This window comes from Aspergillus alliaceus (assembly GCF_009176365.1).
Source record: "Aspergillus alliaceus strain CBS 536.65 unplaced genomic scaffold BDW43scaffold_56, whole genome shotgun sequence".
NCBI classification, from domain to species: Eukaryota; Fungi; Ascomycota; class Eurotiomycetes; order Eurotiales; family Aspergillaceae; genus Aspergillus; species Aspergillus alliaceus.
The window spans coordinates 36,985-53,557 of record NW_022474739.1 but is presented as its reverse complement, the minus strand read 5'-3'; the positions used below and the strand labels follow the sequence as shown (position 1 = coordinate 53,557).

The 16,573-nt window shown below is 47.4% G+C and overlaps 6 protein-coding genes across 6 annotated transcripts; 3 read left to right on the top strand and 3 right to left on the bottom strand.

The window, feature by feature from the left end:
- Window positions 1–375: 375 nt before the first annotated feature.
- Window positions 376–2,332, top strand: zrfB (low-affinity Zn(2+) transporter ZRT2). Its single transcript, XM_032043374.1, has one exon. It carries the CDS (start codon window positions 1,055–1,057, stop codon window positions 2,117–2,119), a length of 1,065 nt encoding a protein of 354 aa, XP_031895917.1. The 5' UTR covers window positions 376–1,054; the 3' UTR covers window positions 2,120–2,332.
- A 59-nt stretch (window positions 2,333–2,391) lies between these two features.
- On the top strand, window positions 2,392–3,270 carry fkbp3 (peptidylprolyl isomerase family protein FPR2). The gene is made up of 2 exons (XM_032043373.1): window positions 2,392–2,881; window positions 2,959–3,270. Exons 1-2 carry the CDS (start codon window positions 2,649–2,651, stop codon window positions 3,125–3,127), a joined length of 402 nt encoding a protein of 133 aa, XP_031895916.1. The 5' UTR covers window positions 2,392–2,648; the 3' UTR covers window positions 3,128–3,270.
- Window positions 3,271–4,435, bottom strand: BDW43DRAFT_289217 (cytochrome b5-like heme/steroid binding domain-containing protein). The gene has a single exon (XM_032043372.1). The coding sequence runs from the start codon at window positions 4,395–4,397 to the stop codon at window positions 3,384–3,386; it is 1,014 nt and encodes a 337-aa protein (XP_031895915.1). The 5' UTR covers window positions 4,398–4,435; the 3' UTR covers window positions 3,271–3,383.
- Window positions 4,436–4,665: 230 nt separating this feature from the next.
- BDW43DRAFT_289215 (uncharacterized protein) lies at window positions 4,666–5,562 on the bottom strand. Its single transcript, XM_032043371.1, has one exon. It carries the CDS (start codon window positions 5,415–5,417, stop codon window positions 5,106–5,108), a length of 312 nt encoding a protein of 103 aa, XP_031895914.1. The 5' UTR covers window positions 5,418–5,562; the 3' UTR covers window positions 4,666–5,105.
- Window positions 5,421–7,086, bottom strand: BDW43DRAFT_315250 (uncharacterized protein; the record flags this gene model as incomplete). Its single annotated transcript, XM_032048013.1, has 2 exons — window positions 5,421–5,706; window positions 6,887–7,086. 2 exons carry the CDS (start codon window positions 7,084–7,086, stop codon window positions 5,421–5,423), a joined length of 486 nt encoding a protein of 161 aa, XP_031895913.1.
- Window positions 7,087–16,028: 8,942 nt separating this feature from the next.
- On the top strand, window positions 16,029–16,344 carry BDW43DRAFT_315248 (uncharacterized protein; the record flags this gene model as incomplete). The annotated part of the gene is made up of 2 exons (XM_032048012.1): window positions 16,029–16,113; window positions 16,232–16,344. The coding sequence occupies 2 exons, from the start codon at window positions 16,029–16,031 to the stop codon at window positions 16,342–16,344; spliced, it is 198 nt and encodes a 65-aa protein (XP_031895912.1).
- Between the last annotated feature and the right edge of the window lie 229 nt (window positions 16,345–16,573).

Sequence of the window (16,573 nt, the reverse complement as noted above, 5' to 3'; positions counted from 1 at the left end):
ACATACATAGCTACTATTATTTCGACTAGATCATTCAATAGGTAAGTCGGCTGTCTTTTCCAGCCCCTCCAGAGTCATTCTACACCGCTTTCCCTTTCCGTAGCCTACCCCTCATTGAGTCCATCGTGTGAGTAATATCCTAGATGTATAGATCGTAAAATCTAATAAATTAACAGCATTATAATAGATATTACTATGTACCATTTCAGGCATTGGAGCTTAGTCCAAAAAAGATCAATTCTGTAAGGTTTGGGGTGAACCACAGGAACACCCAGAACTAGATAGATTAACACAAGTCACGTGGTGGATATACTACCGCAATGCACCAATCAGATGGGTGTCCAAACTGGAGTGCCCCCAAGGTCCTCACGATGTCCTCACGATCCGCTTGCCTCCAAGGTCCTCGTCCACGGTAACTCGACGAAGTTTCGAAATCTCAGCATTTTCCCCTTCCAATATGAAAGCCTCCTTTGTCATTCTTCTTCCTCTGCGATTTTCAGTACCTCCTGAAACCATTACCGTTTCAATATCGGAGGGTCAGTGAGGGTCACCATTACGTCGAGCGACGAAAATTCTACACCATAAAAGAAGGCTCGTTCTGTCTGAGTCGTGTCCACCCATACATCCCACACTGCATACACCCCAAGGTCCTCATCTCGAGATCCGATCCCTATCAAGCCACTAAGAGCACGCCGGGAGTGGGGTTTAAGGACCTTGAGGATACTCCATCGTATCTGTCGACATTTTGCCGCACAATAGAATTTGGCATTAGAGCGCGGGGCACGAAAACCCATAAATTGGTTCGAGATACCGAGAATACCAAGCATCGGTATCCTGCACCTTCCCTTGCGCGAAGGCTCGTCTGTTTCGGCTCCCCCACCACGTGGTTTTTGAGATCTACGAATTCCTCGTGACCTTGCATTCTATTGGGCTATCATCCAGTATTCTATTGACCGACCTCATACCCTTGGCCGGTGCCATCGTGCATAGGCTTGTGGAAAGCCACCTGAAAATCACTTTAATTCATTCCAGCCGTTCATACAAGTGAGACAACATGGATATTCTTCACACCCTTCTCGCCCGGCATGAGGATGAAGGGCCCGCCCCCGCCTGCGACACAGGCAACGAATACGACGGTCGCATGGGCCTACGTATCTCCTCGATCTTTGTCATCATGGTCGGCTCGATGTTCGGTGCTGTCTTCCCCGTGATTGCAGGACAGTTCCGACGTTCGAAGTATTTAGACTGGGCTTTCTTTGTTGCCAAATACTTTGGGTCCGGTGTTATCATAGCTACGGCTTTCATTCATCTGCTAGCTCCCGCAGAAGAAGCTTTAACAAACGAATGTCTGACCGGCCCAATCAAGGAATATTCCTGGGTCGAGGGCATCATTCTCATGACTATCGTGGTGTTGTTCTTTGTCGAGATGATGGTTATGCGGTATGCTCGGTTTGGTCAAGGTCATGCCCATGATTTGGCCCATGAGCATCATCATCATAAAGAGGAGCATACAGACAGTAGCTCCGAGGCCTTGGATAACAAGCACATCCCAGGACGGGATCACCTTGGCCATTCCCGCGAACACCAGGACCCTGAGTTGGCGATGCATGATACGTCCCTTGAGGAGTATACGGCTCAACTGACCGGTGTCTTCATTTTGGAATTCGGCATTATCTTTCACTCCATCTTTATCGGTCTGACCCTAGCTGTATCCGGAGATGAATTTACCACGCTTTACATCGTCCTTGTTTTCCACCAGACATTTGAAGGTCTCGGTCTGGGGTCCCGCCTGGCTACAATCGATTGGCCCCGTTCGAAACGGCTCACCCCATATATTTTGGCCATCGCCTTCGGCCTGTCGACGCCAATTGCGATCGCCATCGGATTGGGTGTTCGCAAATCGTACCCTCCCGAAGGCCGCACGACTCTCATCGTTAACGGAGTCTTCGATTCAATTTCCGCCGGTATCCTCATCTACACGGCGCTTGTGGAACTTATGGCGCATGAGTTCATGTTCAGTAGCTCGATGCGGAAGGCGCCTATCCAGCACGTCCTGGCCGCGTTCTTCCTTCTTTGCTTAGGTGCTTTGCTGATGGCCCTTCTTGGGAAATGGGCTTGATTTATGAATATTTCTTTCACGATTGCTATTTATTGACTGCTGATTGCTGATTGCTGTGTTCTATATACCCCATCATCTGATTCTTGTATCTTGATTCTTGTATCCATTGCTCTATCGCTTCTATGGTGTGTCTCAGATGAAATACAACTTGGTTCATATCATCATATTCCCATAGCATCTACTATACTTTGTAATCAATATGGGTGCCTTCAGCCATTAACAAATACCGATTGTCCCATGGTTGACTTCCAAATCCATAACTCTCACTATTGCTGTATGGGAGCACTACCAAAGCACCTAGATACTTACTCTTAAGTACGAAGTACTAGTAGTAGCCTGGAGTCCCGCCAACCCAGCCCTTTATCTAATCTCCGCATTAAACAAACCCAACCAACCAACCAACCACGTTTCCTCTTCACCAAATCTCCACCCTCCCTTAACCATCTTTCAGTTCTCCAACTCAACTGGAAAACAACTTCTCCTCAATCACCCAAACTTTCCCCCGCAAAAGGATCCATACAAAACCAATATGCGTCTCTCAATCCTCCCCACTCTCCTCTTCTCCCTTGCCCTCGTCAACGCCGCCGAGCTCGGCATCGAAAAGACCCACGAGGTAGAATGCACCCGCAAGACCGTCAAAGGCGACACCGTCCACATGCACTACAAGGGAACTCTCCAGTCCGACGGCTCCGAATTCGACTCTAGCTACAAGCGCAACTCGCCGTTGAAGTTCAAGGTTGGATCCGGCATGGTGATTAAGGGGTGAGTCTTTTGTTTTCTCTCTTTTTTGCCACGTTTTTCTTTGTTCTGGGCTCAGCTAATGTGTGTTTGGGATGTAGGTGGGACGAGGGTCTTTTGGATATGTGCATTGGTGAGAAGCGGACGTTGACTATTCCCCCTGAGTATGGCTATGGGTCTCGTGGGGTTGGGCCTATTCCTGGCGGTGCGACTTTAATCTTTGAGACGGAGTTGGTGGGTATTGAGGGTGTTAAGAAGGACGAATTGTAGATTTAGGTTTGAGGCTAGGGGTGGATTGTTCGATTGAGAGACTGTTAGTCCGTAATTGATTGCTACTCTTTGGTACTTTCATGGAGGGTAGATAAACACAATGACCTCTATTCTCTGTATATCGATGTATTCTTGTTCTGTATGTATGTATGTCTGTATCTTCGGGTATCATGCGAAGCCTCTATTATAATACAATCGGTCGTCTCAAGTCTAGCGATCCAAGAAAGGAAAAAAAAAACCGAATAGAAGATATAAATCAGTCCATGGCATCGAGAGCGTTCTCTGCCACTGCGTCGTTCTCCGAAACTAGGATCCCTACAAGACACTCCCCCAGAATGGCATCCCAGTTCACCCAAGGGTGAACCTCCATGAATAACTTCGCCGAATCTTTCCCAGCTCCCCGAAGGAGTTCTCCCTTCCCGCCTGGATGGAACGGGACGTACGGCGTGATGTTGTATACCTTACCTTGGTACGAGGTCCAGGCATCGTTACCCTTACGCCCGTTCTGCGTCTTTAGCATCGACGGTGTCACTTTGACCAGAGTCGGGGGTAGATTGGCTCCCCGCAACTTGTTATTGGGGTTGGATGTCAGCGCCGCCCAGTCTAGGGGGGAATAACCCGGCTCGAGAACCGCCCGCTTCGAGGAGCTGGAGGGCTGTGCGGTGAGTTTGACGGGCGCGAGGCTATTGCCTGTGGGACGGCTAGAGGGGGGTACGCGTAGGGAAGCCGCTGCAGATGGTGGCGGACGGAGGGAACTGCCTGCGTTCAGGCGCGGGGGGTATCGTCCCGCGGAGGCGGATTGGGGTTGCTGGGTTTGGGAAGTTGTCGGGCGGAGTCGAGGAGGTGGAGGAGGCATTAAGGAGGAACTTCTTGCGGGGAGTTGGGGTGGAGGTGGCATCATGAGTGTACTGTTGACTGCGGCAGCAGCCAGTTCTGATGGTTTCGCTGAGCCATTCTGGACAGACTTCGTATCGGCTAATCTCTCGGTAGTTTCGTCGGCCTTGTCACCGTCTAAATGGAGCGTCGGTACTTCAAGTGTTGGTGCACTTGATGCTGATGCTTTGGGTGTTGACTCCTCTGTAGCTCCGTCCTCTTGAGGGGATTCAGGGTTATCCTTCACTACCGCTTCATCGCGAGTGGTAGGTGGCTTTTCGGAAGTTGGGTTCGGCGGCGGGGAGATGGGCGGCTCGGATGTCCAGCTTGAAGGGGGATGACGGTAGAGTAGGAAGCATGCGGTCGCAATGAGTGTAGCCACTCCAAACCAGCCCATCCTGGGCCAAGTGATAGATACGTACTTGAAGATCGAAGGCAAAAAATGACGACAAAGGAGAATCGGTGCCTGAGGAAGATAGTGTGGCCCGTGCGTCCGAGTGCAAATATGGCGGTGGTATTTATTGGATATAAAGCATAACCTAACCACATAGCTGTTCAGTCAGCAAAGGGTTTATATTGGATTTCTGTACGATTTGAATAAATAATAGAGGGAATCGGTCCGTAAATTTTCGCTATTCACAGAATATATCTCAGAAACCCTACTTCAGATGCTATATATGTGAACTGAAAATATCCCAAACGATGTCAAGTGTACTAGTAACCCGAAAACAAATCTAACTAAAATGGACTGAACATATTAATAAAATACTCAATCGAGAGGGCCATCGCAGTTCTCAAGCTTTGAATATATGTCTCCTTCATAATCTGGGTGCTCTATGCCCAGTATCGTGGTTTGACTGTCAGCGTTCGACAATGATCATGGGCCACGGAAATAAGCATTCCAGTGGCTACTGTAATAACAGCCGTAATGTCTTCTCCAACAGGGACGTGATCTGGACACGTCATGCTTTAGTGAGCACAATAATGCTAATCGTGCCACCAATACACCCTATAGCTATCAAAACATCGGTGCTTATGGCCCTATTTGCAATACGCCGGCGTAGCCAGGGTTCTGGTAGATCGTAGGATGGAGCACTGTATCTCTCTAAGGGGACTGTCCTGCTGAGTAGTAAGCCGATAGGGGTGAAGAAAGCTCCAAGAGCGCAAACCCATCCGGAGAAGTCGTATAGAATAGAGCGCCATTTAGTCTTGAACCCAGACAAAGATTATGGGGCTGCGCCCTCCGGATTAGAAGAGAAATTTCACAATGTGAAACACGCTGAGAAGGCTCGGAGCCTGTCCATGGGTAAGGTCCAGACTTTAGTGTCGCCATGCATGCTACCGTTCCGCATATAGTCACAAATACCCATATGTAGAACACTGACCGGGAGGGGCGCGAGATATTCCTCATTGTCATCGATCATAGCTTCATGGGGACAGGAAGTAGGGCTGCGGCTTCGGTGATGGCAAAGACTGGAATCACGTCTAAACCCACAGTATTATGGCCGCACCAGGCGGCCAGTGCGATGGCATGTATGGCAGCTATGGAGCTGGTAAGCATTGCCGGGCCAAGAATTACCGCAACGGCCCATTCTCCGTTGTGGAACACGAAGGAAAGGAGGCGGAGTGCGTAGCGCGGGATAGGACCGTAGAGGCCAGAAATACCATATGCGCAAAAGCCTTCGTCAACGGGCACTGCGGCGCATCTATGAGTAATGAGCGAGATAGCTATCAAGTCGGCGCCTCGTTTACAACCCTTCAAATAAAGTATGTGATTATCCACTGAGTGGAAGAATATAAACTCCACCTACCATATCTTGATCGCCTTCCACACTTCTGGTACTAAGGACACTCATATGTGGCTAATCGCTCTCGCTATCGGCAACTCAAATATATAAGCAACACCGCAAATAACTAAAGCAAGCTGCAGGCACCCTGTATGGTCAACAAATCTAGCGAAGTTTCTTTCTCAGGGAGTTATTTGGACTAAATAAAGCCTAGCCTCCGATCGCCAGTCCAAACGGAGTTGGGTGTCTAGTCTAACCAAATGACTAGAACTGGGAGCTACTTGAGTTCTGGGAGCTACGAGTCTAGATAAGCCTCATTCTGGGAAATTTCATGAGAACCATTCAACTGCTGTCTTTGCCTCGTTCCGAGCTGAGCTACTCCAGTTACTGAGTCCTGCGCGAGGCCACTGTAGTCACCGAGACTTTTAATGCATTAAAGTAACACGTCATCATGCAAATGATCTTCTTTGTCTTTTTTAACTATTGATACAAGAAGAGCAGTACAATAGGAGTGATAGAAGTCTTATTGAAATGAGCTCAGAGAACCACCGCCCTAAAGAAAAAGCCTATCATCGCCAAGTGTAACTATTCACCATGCTTATTATAAGCTAATGCGTCTTTATTGAACAACATGTTCGTTGTATTAGACAGGTATGTGCGAAGTATATTGCACATAGATAGATAGTAGTTGTCGGAAGTGGATTTCTGGTCGACATCTTAATTTTTATACATTTTTGTTTTATCAGATACTAGTAAGCAATGGTACACATGCTGAGAGCTGATAGACATATGCCCTAGGGTCCGAGATCGCTATAGTACTAATTCGTTCTGAAATGGAGGTCATATAGTTCCCTTCTTATCTAACCCGACGAATTAAAAGAGGAACAGAGGATGTATCGGGGGAGACCCGCAACCCTAGATAACCTATGATGACCCCCGGAACGGATATTTTGTTGCCTTCAGTTATGGTCGGCAGCTCAAAGCGGAGGGTTTCCGTAGCACTGGATGTGGGTGATAGCTTTGTCTAAGCAATGGTAGACTTCTCCAACCTTGCTCTTGCAGCCTGGATCACTGTACCCGTTGCAGGTGAACCTAATACCGTTTGCACCAGTGTCCTGCTTTGTAGAATGTCCATTTGCTGCGACGCAATGCTCCGTTGCCTACCGCAAATTCACTTTGTGCGCCAGAGCATCCCGAGCCTGAGTAGATCTGGGCTTCAGCTCGTTGGTCGCGTTGGATGTTGGCACTCTGGACACTGAGGGCAAGAGTGGTGAAAGTGATGAAAATGGACAGACGCATGATTGCTGGTGTTGATTAGAATCTGTGCATGAAGCTATTGAGAGCATGCTAACATATATATGAGATCAACAGAGACTAGAGACAGAGGGTTGAAGTACGGTGATAGTTAAGCTGCGATTTATTAGTTTTGTTCAACACCATGGCTGATCTAGGCTTACCCAGAAAGCTGAGAATAGAGCTGTTAGAATTCCTTGATGAAGTTTCCTGAAAGCCCGGCCTCGAGACTGTACTTATAGGTGTTAATCCCTCACACCACATCGCTTATATGATACTGTTCTTGAGGTCCCTCGCATAGAGTCCTAGGCCTCGAGCATGAGCTACGCCGAGTACATCAGGAAAATGAAGCCATACAACCACCAGATCGGTCGAAGAGAAAAAGCTACGGGTTCACGCTCTTCACAAAAGGAATGAAGGCCTTGCCTAGTTCTGTCTGTAGTTCTACTAAGTGAGTGGAATATATTATAAAACTTGTCCAAAGAGATGCCTTACCTGGAGGCTTCATGGTGTAGGTATCTTATCAAATAAGATATGACAGGCGGCAGAATCAGAAAGTCCCTTCGATTAGATATTTCAGATGTAACACATATTCACAAGTGAGTATCTTGGGAGTAAACAGAGTGAGCTAAACTGTGATGGCACCCTCATATTTGAACATCAACATGTAGCTAGGCAAAACTTGTTCCTGATGGACCGTAGTATAGTTATGGCGCTTAATATGGTGCCTAGACACTTTATTGTTCCATAAAGAGGGTAGTATCCTCCTGGAACCAGCGGTAGTGCAGTCCCTGCGAGGTTTCAAGTTTTAATAACTAGTATAGGAAGTGATTATCAGATATGCCCGTTCATATACAAGCCCATGAGGCACATGGAAAGTTATAGAGCGTTTTTACTGATGCTCCTCACCCCAATCTCTTTGACTGAGACCAAAGTGGTTACGCTCCATCGACGGCAAGTTAGACAGGAGGGCGTAAGCTATAGGCAATGGGACATCTACTGTTCTCGGTCATAGCAAGTAGCCCGTCACAGAGCATCATATGATCAAGGATGGACATATTATTCGATGTGGGACAAAAAAATCTCAGCACAACCCGAGCACAGGTACGCCTCCAGCTAAGGTATCCTCTATTCAACCTGACTTGTTTCTTCCTTGACTTGCTTGGGAGACTAGTATAGTTGATGACTATAGTAGTAACAATGCTCAAATGAAGACACCACCTCACGTCTCGACAGTCAGCCCTTTTAATAGCAGGAACTGCCCTAAGCTCCTTTCACGCTCGAATACTCGAGTGCTTGAATCCTCGATTCCCGCTTGGAGGAAAACGATATTTGTAGGGGTTACAGCTTTTTCGTCGTCCCGCTGAAAGTAGAGACAGACTCCCGGTCACATTCACAAAGTTGAATTCTCGGAAATAGCGCTGACCAACTGAGATAATTACCCATAGCACCGGGTGTGAAGCTGCTACCTGCTAAATCCCGTCAGCTATGTCTTTACGTTTAAGAATGCGATATAGAATGGAGACATACCTTCTTAAATTAGAGATGCACGCGTGGCTTTGTATATGCCAATTGCTTGGCTACATAGGTGTAGGCCTGCAGCGAGCGTTAAGCTCTTCTCTGTGGCCTTTTACGGTGGCTGTGGCTACATAAACTGGTGTGATCTGACTGTTTAGTACCTTTTCCCTATTCAGTTCCATGGAGCCCTCTCCACTGATGATATTGCTGTCCTGTGTATAATGGAGAAACGTGTGGAACTGTGAATAAGATATCTATCAGGGTGAATATTTACTTCAGCGTAAGTAATAGTTCCTTGATGTGAGCTTGATTAGATGGCAATAGAATATACGCGGATTTCAATGTCTCTTCCTTCAGTGATTCAGAATCTAAATCGCCTTTCATTCTGTACCACAACGTTATCTATATACGTTGTGTGCATAGGAAAAACTTTGTGCCGCCAATTTTGTACAGTTTTCAACTGCATTATTGTCTCTCTTCTATGCCTTTGTACTCACTGTGGCCCATAGTGTATGCTGTATTCTTCATATGTCCGCCATAATAATAGATCACTTTGCGTTATACTATATCATCTTGTTCATACTAGTTCTGTAATTGCTAGACACCCATAAGTCAGTCTCTGATTACCCTGTGACATAATTCTCAATCGACCGGTTAGGGCCTGTGTTACAGACTATGCCCATACTAGTCCAGTCTCGCAGCTCAAGTAATTATGCTTCTAGAACTAGTAATTTATCATATGATATCCCTAAATCAAACCAAAGTTTTATGAAATAAGAATCATTATCTTCCCAATAAACCTAATCTATATACATCCTTGTACCCTTAAGTCACATGACCACGCGATAGGTGCGTGTCACAACCGAGACCCCCAAATGAAGCCGAAGCCACCAACAACACTCAAGATATCCCCAAAACACATGGATCCCATCCTCGATGAGCTGAATCCCGCGCAAAAAGCCGCTGTATCCTCCCCGTCTCCGATCCTACAAGTTCTCGCCCCGCCTGGCTCGGGAAAGACCAAAACCCTCACGGCGCGCGTCGCGTACCTCCTCTCCTACTATGGATATCGGCCGCAAGATGTCATATGCTGCACGTTCACGATCAAGGCGAGTCGGGAGATGCGGGAGCGGTTGGCGAAATTGGTTGGGGATCAAGTGCAGTCGAGGCTGATACTGGGGACGTTTCACTCGATTTGTCGGCGGTATTTGGTGAGTTATGGGTATTTGATTGGGTTGCGAAAGGGGTTTGGGATTGCCGATTCGGGGGATAGCTTGGCTATTATTCGGGTATGTGGTGTTTTTCTTTTTCTCGACCCTGAACTATGGGGCCGGGGTCATTGTTTGGTTAATTGGTTGCTTACCTAGATGTCTTTTGATGTAGAGGATTGTCAAGCGGTTACAGCTTAGTATCCAGCCTAATATGGCTCGTGGGCGGATTTCTCACCAGAAAGCGCATGGTGTGACGCCGGAGGATTTGGCGGCGAAACGGATGAAGGACTCTAAGGTTCTAGAGCATCGGGAGTTTGTTCAGGTTTACCGGGAGTACGAGAGGCATTTGGCCGATTCGAATCTACTCGATTACGATGATTTACTTTTACGATGTGCCCAGCTGCTTCGACGGCACCCAGAATGTGTTTCAAACGTTCAGTCGGTCCTCGTCGATGAGTTTCAAGATACAAACCATATCCAGTATGAGTTGATGAACCTTTTCGCATCTAAAAATAGACGCATTACCGTCGTTGGGGACCCGGATCAGAGTATATACGGGTTCCGCTCGGCGGAAATCAAGAACTTGACGCGTATGCAGCAGCTGTATAACGATACGTCTGTTGTACTGTTGGAGGATAATTATCGGTCGTCAGGTTCCATTCTGAGCTCGGCTCAAGATGTCATCGAACAAGATTCCTCACGACCGGCTAAGCGGCTGCAGCCGACTCATTGCGTAGGAACGATGCCTGTACTGCGGAAATTACCAACAGCGGAGGCTGAGGCCCAATGGATCGTTCTCGAAATCAAAAGGTGTATTGCTATGACAGGGAAGCTGCTGAAATATTCCGACTTTGCGATTTTACTCAGGTCAGCCGCACTTTCACGACAGATTGAATCGGAAATGGGGAAACAAGGCATGCCGTATAGGATGGTCGGTGGTTTGCGGTTTTTCGACAGAGTAGAGATCAAGCTACTTCTGGATTATCTGAGAGTTATAAGCCAGCCGGGGAATACCGATGCCCTTCTACGTATTATCAATGTCCCATCGAGGAAAATCGGCGAGGAATCGATTCGATTGTTGTTGAGTGGCGCAGAGAAAGCGAGCAAGCCTCTTTGGGATTTTATAAAGGATGTAGCACAAGGTCGGAGGTCGACCGAAAAGTCGTTGTCGAAGCCTACCAATCATGGTCTATGTACCTTCGTCGGCCTGGTTGAGTCGTTGAGACAGAAACTTCTCGAATGTACAGACAGCTCAGCTCCGAAGAAACTTCTTGAGTTTGTGATCAAAAAGCTTTCCTTCCGAGAATATCTTACGTCAACGTACGGTAGCAATGAGGAAAACAAATGGGCGAACGTGGAGGAGCTTCTGGGACAAGCGGAGGATACTGCTGCGCATGGAGATGACAGTGAGCAGGACGACAGCCTTCCAGAAATCCAAGGTCTCTCACAGCAGCAGGCTCACCCCGGAGAGGAGGCATTGTCGCGCTTTCTGGCGAATGTGGCGCTCTCCACGGAGGCCCGTCAGCAAGAGGGCGAAGAGGGCGAGCAATCACAGGAGCGAGTCACGATCTCCACTATCCATGCCGCAAAGGGTCTGGAATGGCCGGTGGTGTTCGTGCCGGCTGTGTATAACGGTATCATTCCTCACTCGCGTGCAGAGGACTCGGACGAGGAGAGACGGTTGCTTTACGTGGCGATGACTAGAGCACAGGCGCTGTTGTATCTGAGCTATCCCCTTGAGCAATCTCGCAGCGGTGAAACGACGAACGTATCATCGTTCCTTCCGGAAAAGATTATAGAATCACGATTTCGCTTAATAGGGCCTAAATTGCATGGACAGATCGTCTATGGAATTGCTGACATCTTACGGCGACCGAGACCGACTTCCGAGGCTATGTCCAAAGGTCAGGTCTCCCTCCCTTCCACGCTTGATGACCAATGGACGGTAGACGGTCGAGAGGCTGCAGACGCAGTCTTTAGATGGGACGGGACTAGAGCAATGGGCGAGGAGGAGCCTAACGCTAAAAGACCACGGCATAGCCATGCATCTTCGACATCAACCACGACCACGTACGTTTCTTCCTCGACGTACACGATGAATGGGTCGAACTTCTCCGTACCCACTACCATGTCGCTCGGGTTCTCAACGGCGCGGGAGTATATTGCGACGAACACAGTCGCAAAGCAGGAGCAAAAACCAGGAACCGGGATCGAAAACAAACCGAAAGCCACAGGCGCCGGAACATCTGGACGCAGTGCCATTGGTCTGTCGCAGAAGAGCATATCGGGGTTCTTCAGCAAGACTTTTTCTCGACCCCAACCGAAATCCAGCGAATCAGCTCCGGCGCACTGCCACAAGCCCCCTGGCGATCGAAATAACGTCATTGAACAGGGGGGGTACAGCCAAAACGTGCTCCCAACGAACTACTCGACTTATCGACCTCAGGCGCAGCGCCTGCAAGCAGCCCGGCCAATTCTCGAACCGTCGGACCCCAATCGTTACACGTGGCTAGCGACATCTTTGAAGGATACGGAGAAACCGATATTGAGCGGCGGTGAAGAGGGCAAGGAAATGACCGACAAGGACGAAGCCCGGAGGGAGTGGGCAGCGAGCGAGGTTAAAAGACCTCAAGGGCCGGTAGGAGATGAGAGACCAGCCGCCACGTATCACACGACTACTATGTCAACATTGCAGGGAGCGGCACCCGTGCCGACAAGGAGAACACTGGGGATTCGACGAAGTATGAATGGGTGGGAAGAGCGAATGAAGAAGGCAGGCAATCAGCGGCCATGATGACTTGTCCGGAAATACGGATTGGTTGTTGTGGTGTGCTAGGCACCTTAATCTGGTACGGTGACGGTTTGGGTGTTTAGGAGTTAAGGTCGATGTTGATTGAGCGCCTCACTACGGCGTTTGGGCTGCAAGCTTCCCATCTCGTACTTTTCCATTATTTTTCTTTTTTACCATTATGAGAATGTATTAATGCCTAGAATACTGCCCAAATCTACTATTCATCCACTGGTGGTCAATCGAGACCATGACTAAGCCGTACAAGTCATGTATTATGTAAGCCAGGGTGAAGTAACGTATTCGGCAAGCGAGCCGCACATGTAAGCGAGCTGCACACCTCTGTTTTCCATAGAAAACCGTCTATTTTCAAACAACAGTATCTCAACCAATTTAGTTTCTATCTACTTAAAAACTTATATATAGCTTATTATATACTAGAATAATAATATACTAAGCTAAGAGACCTTTCAGATTTCTAGTTACTGGGAAAAGATAAATTACAGTATTTTTTTTATAGTATATAGTTAGAATTCATATTTTCTAAGACCCCTTTCCTACTAAAATCTAATTTATATATTAAGAATTCTGATATTAATAATATACTCTGATTGTAAACCGATAAATCCAATAGTGGTCAAGATACTGTTGTTTGAAAATAGGCGATTTTTTATGGAAAACAGAGGTGTGCATCTCGCTTACATGTGCGGCTCGCTTGCCGACTACGTTAACTACTGTATTTCGACAGCAAGTATTGCGACCATCAACTGTTGTATCAACTTACGTACAGGACGGTCCATACACTTGGCACCACTCCACGCATATCAGTCAAGAGCGTCGTGCAAGAGTGACAGACCACCCCCTAACACAGATTGAATGACTCTGCCGCCGATGATCTATGGTGTCCCCTCCCCACCCCCCAAAAGAGAGATAATTAGAAAGGAGAGGGAATAAACGATACTAGAACAATTCTAGGGGTGAAACTCATCATACTTACTGGCGAAATTCCCCGTTTTAATCAACAATTATAAACAGTAATAAACGTACGATCAGGTGATCGGATCCATCGCGTCGACCAAAATCAGACTAGACTGAGGCAGCTTCCTCTCCCATTTCGGTGGTGCTTACTAGTGACATCCTTAGTAAACTAGCTTATGGTAGTTTACGGAGACGGTACACCGCATGATAGGTGTGGTATGTCCTTTTTATGAGTTATTTTTTTTTCTCTCTCTCTTCGTCCATTCGGTGCAATTGTTGAGTGGGCTACTAGCTGGTTAGGTAGGTAGGTTAGATAGGTATCATAGATGCATTTGTACTCTGTACAAGTATAGGTAGTGGCAAGTCTGGCCTTAAGCAGGCTAAACTGTGCTGGTTGTACTCCATAGTCTAGACTGTTTTGGGGCACACCTGAGCTGGCACCAGTCTTCCGGGGCTATTGTGGACGGGATTAAATGAACTGCCAGGGTTTTAGGTCGTGTTTCGATTAGCTCTAGAGGGTTTTCCTCTTCGGTCTGGCCGGGATCAACTACCCCGTGTTTTGCTGGCTGATGATGAAGTGGCATATGCTGCGCATTGTTGGTAGTTTGAGGAATGCATGTATGTGAGGTAGTTTAGTATCTACGTATGTGCTGCTAGTAGTGGTAAGTACCGGCACCCGACTAGTGGGAGCTACCTGACGCTCTATGGTTGGGAAGGTTGACAGAGTGGATGGATTCCACTGAGACGGGGTTACCTTAGTAACTCTTAGAGCTACGGGATAGAAAAAGGTTGAGGTGTTAATTCCAGCCCCGTACCATGGGCAACCACCTCTCCATAGTTTGCTTAGTGTTGTCCATCCCCATCAATTAGTAGGGGACGCTAGACCCGGTTGGAGAGTACCATATTTAGAGTTACAGCTTATTGGAGGTACTGTAGGTAGGGAAGATGGATGATGGGAATGATGGGGAAAGGGTGTAGAGTGATGCTTCAGAGTTAGTTCCCCAGTTACTCTTCCGAGTAATGATGATATGTTGATAATAATAGAGGAATGTCCAGAACATCCATATAAATAGTAATCAGGTGATTGGCCTGTATTAGGTGGCGTATGCGGCGGTACACCGCCCTGTAAAATAACCACTTGGAGGTCCCTTGGCCAATAGGAAGAAGGATGGTCGGTTTCAGGACGTAAAATACAAACAACGCATCGTTCAACTCGACGTTGGTGAAACTGAGGCAGACATGAAAATGGATCTTCTCTCTTTTCCAAGCGTAGTCACGATTGTCCCGGGCCAGTTGGCTGCCCGGCTCTACTCCCTAGTAGCCTGTCACCGCCACATTAGGGCAAAGATTGGGAGACAAGTTGAATCGGCCTCATCGGCGTTGTGAGGCACCCGGAGTGTGGCTGGAGGTGCCCTTCTTTTGCCTGGGTGACTCTCAGATAGAGATTAGTTAGTAGTAGTTGGTGGTAATAGGCAGCAAGTGAGAAAGATCCCCAAGATGAAGATAATCATCCCAATGATCCCTACGAACATCCCGCCGGAATGACCAATCAGAGGCGGAAGTTGTGGCCATCCGGTTCGCCGCCTCGTCTTTTTTAACTAAATTTAATTTAATGTAATTCGAATTGAATTTGTTATTTTATTTTTTTCTGCCCCTGGCAGTTTAAGAAAAAGGAAAGCAAAGAAAGAGAGGCGGTGGACCCTGAGAGGGTTCTTTTAATGGGGATCCCATGATTCCAGAACCTTGGATTCGGGGATATTATTGGAAGAATCTCTTGGGAGATTGTTTTGAATGACGTTCAGTTAATACTATCTAGTAGTAAGTCAGTGGTCCCATCCCATCCTGTTCACAGTAATCCACCCTCTTGGTATAGCCCTGCAAGATGACCGATCTCACTTGACTAGTTTGGTTTCATTTTCTGGATCTGTTCTGTGTCTTGGGGGTTTTTATTTTTATTTTTATTAATTATTATTACTATTACTATTTCGATTTTATTTTATTTTTGATTTTTGGGTCCCATTTCGAAGCTAAAACTTCCCATGATGATCGATTCTATTCCCTTTTGGATAGATTCCCTCATACTTCCCCATACTTCTGGGAAACCTACAAAAAGGCCACCACTTCCCCCTTCCGCTCCTATCACTTGGATCAATCAATCAATCAACCAACTAACCTTCAAAGACTCATCTGTGACAAGCAATCAATCATCCTATCTCCCTTTCTTACCCTCCGAACTTCATTGTTCTGCCTACCGATTGCCCGGGCTCTCGACTTTGCCTTGCTCCGCCACTGGTCTTGCTTATATACTTATACTACCTCTTTTCCCTCCCTCCCTCTCTCTCTTTCTCTGTCCTCTGGGATTGTTTATTTAAGTCCATCCGAATCTCTCCTCGAACTTTCTTCTCTTGATACATCGTCAATTTTCTCCTCTGAACGATTCCACATCAACAAACATGCCTCACAAAGTCAACCAGTCCAACTCTACTCTGGCCAGCAGCGGCAGTAGCGGTGACCGGGTGGTGATCACAGACCTACGAGGTATGTAGTATATATATATTAATATAGTACATATTATATATACATTCTGCACCCTGTCCCATCCATGTTCCCCCGAACTGGCACTAGAGCTGTCACTAACGCCGTTCTGGTTCCATAGGGTCCAACGCTGGTCCACGCCGAACGCAACCTCCCGTTATTGTTCACAACCAGGGGGGACAAATCTACGACGAAACGAGACCCTCCGATTGGGACAAGCAGCGGTGGAAGTAAATGAATAGCTTTCAATTGACGCAGGTTGAAGGGAAGAGAGGTCACCTGCTGCTGGCCAGCGGGTGAGACGGCCTTAGTCAGCTGATTATCCGCGCGGCTTTCCAAAAGTGAGGCGACCGATCGGCAACTCACTTCCTCTTCTCTTTCCGTCTTCCGCGTCTCTCCTTCGAGACCCGGCAATCGACGGATGCCCCTAATAATACCGTGGCGTCGTTTTCTTGTCTTGTAT